The sequence below is a fragment of the Ochotona curzoniae genome, unplaced genomic scaffold (genome assembly GCF_017591425.1).
Source record: "Ochotona curzoniae isolate NIBS_2020 unplaced genomic scaffold, NIBS_Ocur_1.0 scaffold_274, whole genome shotgun sequence".
Lineage (NCBI taxonomy): Eukaryota > Metazoa > Chordata > Mammalia > Lagomorpha > Ochotonidae > Ochotona > Ochotona curzoniae.
In genome coordinates this window covers 5,152,179-5,160,759 of record NW_024467101.1, presented here as the reverse complement: position 1 = coordinate 5,160,759, position 8,581 = coordinate 5,152,179, and the positions used below count along the sequence as shown (strand labels likewise).

General features: G+C 62.0%; 1 protein-coding gene across 3 annotated transcripts in view; it reads right to left on the bottom strand.

Moving 5' to 3' along the window:
- Positions 1-259: 259 nt before the first annotated feature.
- PPIL2 (peptidylprolyl isomerase like 2) overlaps positions 260-8,581 on the bottom strand; it is a 33,760-nt gene continuing 25,438 nt past the window's right edge. The window contains exons 6-20 of one of the 3 annotated variants that reach the window (XM_041003704.1): positions 7,703-7,754; positions 6,480-6,571; positions 5,881-5,970; positions 5,149-5,224; positions 4,599-4,759; positions 4,148-4,223; positions 3,709-3,815; positions 3,536-3,625; positions 3,399-3,432; positions 3,067-3,184; positions 1,795-1,851; positions 1,401-1,473; positions 1,240-1,302; positions 1,021-1,157; positions 260-940 (exon numbers count right to left, since the gene is read on the bottom strand). In XM_041003704.1, coding sequence (XP_040859638.1) covers positions 847-940; positions 1,021-1,157; positions 1,240-1,302; positions 1,401-1,473; positions 1,795-1,851; positions 3,067-3,184; positions 3,399-3,432; positions 3,536-3,625; positions 3,709-3,815; positions 4,148-4,223; positions 4,599-4,759; positions 5,149-5,224; positions 5,881-5,970; positions 6,480-6,571; positions 7,703-7,754 — 1,320 coding nt within the window. In that variant the 3' untranslated portion in view covers positions 260-846. Of the gene's footprint in view, positions 941-1,016; positions 1,158-1,239; positions 1,303-1,400; positions 1,474-1,794; positions 1,852-3,066; positions 3,185-3,398; positions 3,433-3,535; positions 3,626-3,708; positions 3,816-4,147; positions 4,224-4,598; positions 4,760-5,148; positions 5,225-5,880; positions 5,971-6,479; positions 6,572-7,702; positions 7,755-8,581 lie in introns of all 3 variants that reach the window. The other 2 variants (XM_041003703.1, XM_041003705.1) reach the window with 2 other exon arrangements.

The window sequence follows — 8,581 nt, the reverse complement described above, 5'->3', positions numbered from 1 at the left end:
CAAGGTCCTTTTTAAGCCAAATGAAGTGACTGGCCTCGGGCAGCGCCCGCCCCCAACCAGGCAGCTGTGCGGGGCAGCCTGCCTGCTCGGCTCAGTAAATGCACTGCATGACATTCATTCATTTGTTTTTTCCTTGGGGTGAGGGGAGGTGACCCCAGGATTTCTAGGTGCATTGAACCTGGTTGTTGCTCTGTCGCTGCTTCTCTGTCCACACAGTATTTCATACCTGATGCTACCTGGCAGACCAGAGATGACAATCTTTGCAAAAAGTCCTTTAATTATCAGGGAACTACAAAATTCAGGTGGTCTCTGTATCTGGAACAAGCACTGAGCTCCAAGGCAAGCACGGAGGCAGACATGCCCGTGGGGCAGGCCTGGTGCCCACTGTGGGCCCAGCCTGTGACCGCCTGCGGGCCGGGTCAGGGCCGCCACTGCCACCTGCCTGGGGTCCCAGCAGCAGGACAGGAGCAGCGAGCACCAAGGCCAGGTCAGGGGTGAAGGTGGAGGAGTGGGCATGTCTAAAGGCACTTGGTGGAGGGAGCCTCTGTACTGGGCTGCTGGGGGGCTCAGGAGAGGGGACCCGCGTGGGCACATTTGACCAATGGGTATCGCTGGGGTGGGAGCCGCTCTCCATCTCTCCCCACGCAGGAGCAGTGGTGGTCTTGGGGGAGGGACAGACAAGGGCGCTCCGGGACCATGGTGGGTCCAGGTGATCAGGCCCCCGGGAGGGCAGAGTTCGGGCTCTGGCTGGACCAGCCTCGGAAGTTAGGCTACCATGGGGAGCGCTCTTTCTGGGGGCACAGCCCGGACCCCGCATTCCTACTGGGATCTGAGCAGCGGCCAGCACTACCAGGAGCTGAAGTCCCCAAAGCCCCGGCCAGGCTTCCTCTTGGCTGCTGGGGCCGCGGTGCTGGTGGACGGCTCCTCAGCCGCACGCTTCCTGCAGGGAGGACACGTGAGCCCAGCCCCCTGCACGTCGCCCACCCCCTCAGGGCCGCCCCCCACTCCTGCCTTACTCACGTGGCGGCTGGGTTGATGTACTTGCCCACCCCCTGGCGGTATGTCTGGGGGCCCTGGCTCCCGGGCTGAGACTGCGGGGTCTTGGCTTTGGCTTCAGGTTCCTCCTCCAGCTGTGTCTTCTTGCGCTCCTCAGCTATCTGTGGAGGAGCAGGCCCAGAGCTGACCCAGAGCCTGGGGGCCTGTCCCTGCAAGGTGAGGAAAGTCCCGCGCCCTCCTCACCTGGGCGTCGGCCTCCTCGTAGGGGTCCACGAACACAGTGGTGGCCTCGATGCGAATGTCCGTCTGTAGCAGAGAGCAGCCGGGTCAGCGATGGCAGGCTCGCCACTTCTGCCAGTGCTCTACCCTGCCACGGCCACAGCTGCCCCCCACAAGAGGCATACCTTGGGGCGGTCAGTTTTGGGGTCACTCTCCACGTTCTCCATGGCTGTCAGTGTGTCGAAGCCCCCAACCACCCTACGGCAAAGAGGAAGTGATGTGTATCCAGGGCAGGGTGCCCTGCCAGCCAGACCCCAAGCCCAACCAGCAAGGGGGCTGCAAGGCACGCCATGCAGGTGCCACTGGCTCAGGCCAGCATGGGCCAGTCAGCAGACCAGATGGGCGCGTGGCCTGGGCACAGCACCCACTGGGGAGGCCACACCACTGCCTGCAGCTTCCTGCTACAGGTGCAGCTCAGTGCCAGTTCCCCCTCAAGCTGTCAGGGTCAGCAAGCAGTTCCTGTAAAGCCAGGAACTCCTAACTCCACTCACACCCCAGGCACCTGCCCATGCTGCTCACCGTCCAAAGATGGTGTGCTTCTTGTCCAGGTAAGCACAGGAGCGGAAGGTGATGAAGCTGTGGGGAGAACGAGAGCGTGGGGGCTGTACACAGGGCCCGCCAGTGCAGCCTGCAGCTGCGTGTGCAATATGGGAGCGCACGTGTGTGTGCGGGGGGCGGGCCTAGAGGGTCCAGCCACACCAGCCCTGCATGGCTGCCTTGGGGAGGGCTGCAAGCGGAAGCCCACGACCACCCAGGGCTCCAAAACGGGAGGCAGGGGGCAGCAAGGCCGGGCAGGCTGGTGTGCAAGGGCTGGCGCACAAGAAGGAAAGCCTCTGCCCTCCAGGGACACACAGGGGCTAGAGGGCAGGAAGCACACCGGGCTGTGGGCGACCGAGTGTCTAGCCTCTGGCGCTCACAGACCCCACACTGCGCTGTGTGCAACATGGCCACCACTACCTTGGGCAGGAAGGGGCATCTCCAGGTGTCAGGAGCCCCCAGCCCCACTTCTCTGCCTTCTAAATCAATCCACTTAGACAAACCCAGCAAAGAGCAGAGCACCTTCAGGATCTGACGGGGTGAAGGTGACAGTGCCACAGCGAGTTAGGCCACTGCCTAGAACCTGGAGTCCCATATCGGCATCAGTTTAAGTCCTGGCTAATACACCTGGCAGGACGGCCCAAGTGCTCGAGTCTCTGCACTCATGTGGGAGACTGTGAAAACCGCCTGGCTTCGGCCTGGCCTTGGCAGCAAGCCGATCCAAAGCCAGGATCCAGGAGCTTCTTCTGGGTCTCCCACACAGGTGCAGGGTCCCAAGGCTTTGGGCCGTCCTCCACTGCTTTCCCAGGCCACAGGCAGGGAGCTGGATGGGAAGTGGAGTTGCCGGGATTAGAACCGGCGCCCATATGGGATCCCGGGCTTTCAAGGCGAGGACTTAAGCCGCTAGGCCACGCCGCCGGGCCTTCTACTAGCTCTTCCAAATGAGACTCTTAAAACCACAAATTCTGAATGAGTAGTTCTATATAGGGAGAAAAAAAATCATTGCAGGGAAAAGGACACCAACAGAGGAACAGCCAGGCCAGCTGCAGCCCACGAACACACGGAGGACGTCTGCCCTCTCCGGGGAGCACCCGGTGCCCTGGCATGCGCTCCTGCCGGCACCGACTCCTCCCAGTGCCCTTGCTGGGCCGCCCGTGCATCACTGCCTGCCCCTGGCTACGCAGGCTCCCTTCCGGACACCCAGGGCGCTGGGAGTACCTCAGGCCGGGGAGGGGAGGTGTCCCATGTACTCACAACTGGGACTTGTTGCTGTTGGGCCCCGAGTTGGCCATGCTGAGGACTCCACGGCCCGTGTGCGAGAGGTTGGGCCGGAACTCGTCCTTGAAGGGCTTCCCCCAGTATGACTCTCCACCTAGGGAAGTTAAGGGGTGGTGGGCAGCGGAGAGCACCCCAGCCCTGAGGCGCCCTGCCTGCCACACAGGCAGAAGCTGCTTCCCCAGGTCAAGGCCACAGGTCCCTGTTCCTGCTTCGGGCTTGCAGCTCCCTGTAGGCAGGGCCCACCGGACAGCCGCAGACCTCCAGACCCCGGGGGCGTGCCTGACTCCCCATCCCACCCCAGCGCCTACCTGTGCCTGTGCCAGTGGGGTCGCCCCCTTGGATCTGCAAGAACAAAGGCCTGTGAGTGGCCGAGGGGGCCGCTGTGCGGACCCTGCTCCCAGGGGTCTGCAGGTGCCCGCAGCCCCTCCCCGGCTGGCACACTCACCACAAAGTTGCGGATGGACCTGTGGAAGATGGTGCCGTCGTAGTACTGTTTCTTGCACAGCTTGATGAAGTTCTCACAGGTCTTCGGTGTCTGTGAAGGAACCCGGGTGTCACACAGCACGCCCACAGGGGTCACGCGGGCCTGGGTCCCCACAGCCCCCGGCGGCCGCGCACCAGGTCGCAGTGCAGCTCGAGGTTGAGGTCGCCCTTGTTGGTGTGCAGCCGCACGTAGCCCTTCTTCTTCACGAACTGGTAGCGCAGCACGTCGTCCTCGATGGCGGCTGGGGGTAGAGGCCTCAGCTCCGGACCCGCTCTCCATCTGGGCGGCCACCAACCCCCACGGCCCCCAACATCGGACTGGGCATGCCAGAGCAGGACCCCAGCTCTGCAGAACCCGTGGGAGCCCGAAGCCAAGGCAGGCAGGTCCCCTGGGCCCTGCAGGACACACGGGGTAGAGCCCAAGGCCAGTGAGCGTAGGTTTGCCTGGGCCCTAGGATGTGACTGGGGGGCGGGACCAGCCTGGCGCCCCCTGCAGCACCCTCCACCCCACACAAAGCCATGCAGTGACACTGAGGAAGGCGGCTGATGCCAAGGTGCCCTTTGGGGGCCCTACCTGCTTCGTGTGTTGTCTCAGGAATCATGGCGGTGGAGGTGAAGGACGCGCTGACCTTGCCCGTAGAGTAGTGGGCCTGCCAACAAAGCCACGCTGCTCAGGCCCAGCAGTGGGGCCCAGCAGGCACAGGGACAGTTTCCTGCCTGTGGCCTGGCGGGTAGAGCCACTGACTTGGGCCTCAAGTGGAGGTGGGTAGCCAGGATCAATCACCACCTCTACACCCCCTGTACCAGGCCTGGCCCCAAGAGGCCACTGCCCAACCCTCCGCAGACCCCCCAGCATGCACGGGGCTCCCGGCATGGATGCCATGCGCCCCTCTTGCCTCCCTTAGGGGGCAGGCCTGATGAGCAGGCATTCAAGGCTCCGGGATTGGGGGACAGCAGTCTGGGTGTCCCGGCTGCCTCCCCCTGTCACCCACGGGGCCCCACTGGGCGAGGCGGGGCCCACTCACAGCGTTCAGCTTGTCCACTTTCTTCTTCTCGGGCACTTTCATGGTGGCCGCCAGGACCTCGTCGCCCTTGAACTCCTTGTAGAGCTCCTGCAGGGTCTCCCGGGTCTCGGCGTTGGTGTTCTTCAGGTAGTAGCAGGGGTCCTGGCGTGCCTTCTCCTCGTCTGCAGGTAGAAGTGGGCCCGGGGCTGAGGGGGCAGCCCCCCACGGCCGGCTCCGGGAAAGGCACACCCTGCGACCTCACCGAGTGTCCCCCATGACCCCGCAGCACCACTGGCTGGCGTGGGGGCTGCACTGCACGTCACACGACTGCTCTGGTGTGTGCTCAGAGGACAGCTCACCCTGGGGTCAGAGGTCACGGCAGCCCTGGCTCTTGCCCACGCTACTGCAACCCATGTCCGTAGCCTCGTGGTGCCGCATGGCCACAGCCACCGTCAGCTCGGATTCACAGATCACCCACAGCACAGGCCAATGCGGGGCCTCCCTCTGCTCAGTGAACCCTGGTCCTTCTCTGCCCGCCACCACCCTCACACCAGCCCCTACTGGGACATACCTGGATCCACTATTTTTATGTTATTCTTGACATGAAAGAAATTGGAGACATTGAACTTGTCCAGATTGGTGGGGTCCTACGGCAGACAGAATGCTCGACTCAGGACTGGGGCTGGGAAACAGGACGGGTGGTAACAGGAGGATCCAGCAAGCTGCTCCCCAAACCCTGTCCCCCCCACTCTGGGACGTGCAGCTGAGGAGCACCCCCACTGCGCATGCGGCCAGGGGTGGCCGGCGCATACGTGACAGTCATGGAGCTGACGTCAGAACAGAAGCCAGAGAGGGCCCGGCAGCTGTGCAGGCTGCCCAGAGATCTCACACCTGCTGGCTCGCTCTCCACATGACTGCAAAAGCCTGAGCTGGGCCAGCCTGAAGCTGGGAGCCAGAAGCTCCACTCAGGTCTCCCACAGGGGTAGCCGGGACCTGAACTGGACAGCCCCTGCTGCCCCCGCCAGGTGCACTTGGCAGCAGGCTGGAGCGGAAGGCGGAGCCAGGCCTTGAACCAGACACTGCAAGCCCATCTGTGGGTATCCTGGGCAGCGTGTTAACCACGGTGCCAGGCACCAGCAGTGTGGTACCTAAACTGGTAACCTCCTGTGACTCCCAGAGATGGGTCCTTGATGCAGGGCGAGGCACCAATGCCACGGAGAGGCAGACTGAGCGAGTGGGGTGGGGGGGCAGTGAGGGCAGGAGAGCTGGGGCACGCAGCCCGGCCCGGGGACGGGGAACCCACCTGCAGGGTGATGATGTCCTGCCGGGAGAAGGGCTCATCGGTCAGCAGGTCCCGGAAGTTCTTGGCTTTGATGTTTAGCTGTTCCACAGCCTACAGGAGGGAGCTGGGGTCACCGTGGCTGCCCCGGCTCTGGCCTGACAGCATGCAGGGGCAAAGGCCTGTCACCTGCTGAACCCCAGCACCACCTGGACAGGAGCTGACCCGGGACCACGGGGTAGGGCACGCATTGTGTCGGGGGTGGGGGAGCAGTTGCTGAGCCCCAGGCAGTGAGCAGAACCCAGGCCACCGCACCCCGCGGGGCACTTCACGGAGCAGGCAGCAGGCTCAGGGAGGCAGCCTGCCCCGTATGTCTCCGTTCTGTAGCAGGTCAGGGGTGCACTGAGCGTACCCCGGGGCCGGTCCTGGACCAACTCAGCCCGTGCCAGCCCTGGCACTCCCTGCAGTGGACAGCACCTAGCCTAGCCTGCTCCCTTCACAGCCCTGAGGGCTGTCCTCAGAGGCAAGCCCCCTCCCCAGGGCCTGGCTGCTCCTGGGGTCCTGCCCCCACCCCCAGCTCCCTCCTAAGCCACTGCACCCCGTGCTCCTCGGCAAGGACCCACCTCATAGGCGTAGACGTTGCCGGTGGTCCTGACGGCCACGATGTGGGTGTTATTGGTGAACACGGTGAACAGCACGGGGCAGTGGTACTTCCCTGGGGCACAGGTATAAGCCAGAGTGGGGGGGGGGGCACCCATCACTGCCCTGGCCTCAGAAAAGGAAGGGCACAGAACCCAGAGTGGACAGCCAGGGCGACAGCAGATGCCAGGCTGTCCATGTCCCCTACTCCTGCGGTGCCCAGCTTCTGTTCTGCCCTCAGAGAAACAGGCTCTCACTGCCCCAGCCCCCATGGCGCACGCCAGCACACCCCCAGCCTCCCTGCCACCCACCTGCCTGCCTCCATGCCAGGCTCACTACAGCCAACGAGCCTCAGTCTCCCAGCCAAGCAAACCAAAACAGATACACAGGAAAGGACACCTCAGAGGCGGGGGGGGGGGGGGGGTTCAGAAATTGAGAGATTTAGGACACAGGTCATGGGCACTGGCTGGGCCTAGCAAGGATCCCATATGGGCGCTGGTTCGTGCCCTTGCTGCTCCACTTTGGTCCAGCTCCCTGATCATGGCCTGGGAAAGCAGCGGAGGATGGCTCAAGCACTTAGGCCGCAGCACGCATGTGAGAGACCCAGAAGCTCCTGGCTTCGGACCCAGCTCTGGCTGCTGTGACCATGTGGGGAATGAACCAGTAAATGGAAGGCATCTCTCTCCCTTTGCCTTTTAAATAGAATAATAATAAAATAAATCTTGGGCCCGGCGCGATGGCGCAGTGGTTAAGGTCCTCGCCTTGCACACCCGGGATCCCATATGGGCGCCGGTTCTAATCCCAGCAGCTCCACTTCCCTTCCAGCTCCTTGCCTGTGGCCTGGGAAAGCAGTCAAGGACGGCCCAAAGCTTTGGACCCTGCACCCGTTTGGGAGACCCGGAAGAGGTTCCCGGCTTCTGATCGGTACAGCACCAGCCTTTGTGGTCACTTGGGAAATGAATCATCAGATGGAAGATCTTCCTCTCTGTCTCTCCTACTCTCTGTATATCTGACTTTGTAATAAAAATAAGTAAATCTTTAAAGATAATAAAATAAATCTAAAAAAAAAAAACACCACTACTTTGACCCCTCAGGAATCCTCGGACATTAAACACAGCAGCTCAGCCCCATCAGAAGGAAGGCCTGGGCATTAGGACCCTGGGGTTGCACAGCCATTTCTGGAGGTGGGGCCGAACAGAACACTCACCCTCGCTGTTCTTAGTGAAGTTGAGCTTGACCAGGGAGCGCCCGTCAAGTTTCTGGAAGATACCCAAGAAATAGGACAACTGGGGGAGGGGTGTGGATACACACAGAAGGGGCGCGGGGCAGCCCAAATCTGAGGGCTGGGAGGCCGAGAGGGGCCCCGGCAAGGCGTGCATACTGAGGGCTGCTGGACACGCCAAGCCCGGCTCCTCAGGGGCAACTGCAGGCTGCGGGACCAGGCCACAGGCCAGGCTGGTCGTGAACTACAAGGACGTTGAACCACCACTGAAGGTCACCACCGGCTGCTTTCCAGAAGCTAACCTGGGGGGAGGGGGACCACAAGATGACTGCTTGTCACTCGACAGAATTACTGACAACGAACAAAATACCACGAGGGGCAGAGAACAGAGAAAGCAGGAACGCCCGCAGGTCCCGCATCCCCACACCCCACCAGCATCACATAAGGAGGATGGCACCACATGGTGTAAAGGATGTCCCTACTGCCCACAGTGCCAGTATCCCATATGGATGCTGGTTTGTGTCCCAGCTGCTCCACTTCCCAGCTAGCTCCCTGCTGATGAGCTGAGAAAGCAGGGGAGGACGGCTCAAAGCCCTGGGACCCTGCACACACATGGGAGACCTAGAAGCAGCTCGTGCTCTGGGCTGCAGATCAGATCAGCTCCGGCCATGGAGGCCATTTGGGAAGTAAACTAGACACAAATCTTTCTCTTTACCTCTCCTCTCTGAAAGTCCATCTTGCAAATAAAAATAAATGTAAGGGTTCGGCAAGGTAGCCTAGTGGCTAAAGTTCTCGCCTTGCACTCACTGGGATCCCATATGGGTGCCGTTTCATATCCCAGCTGCTCCACTTCCCATCCAGCTC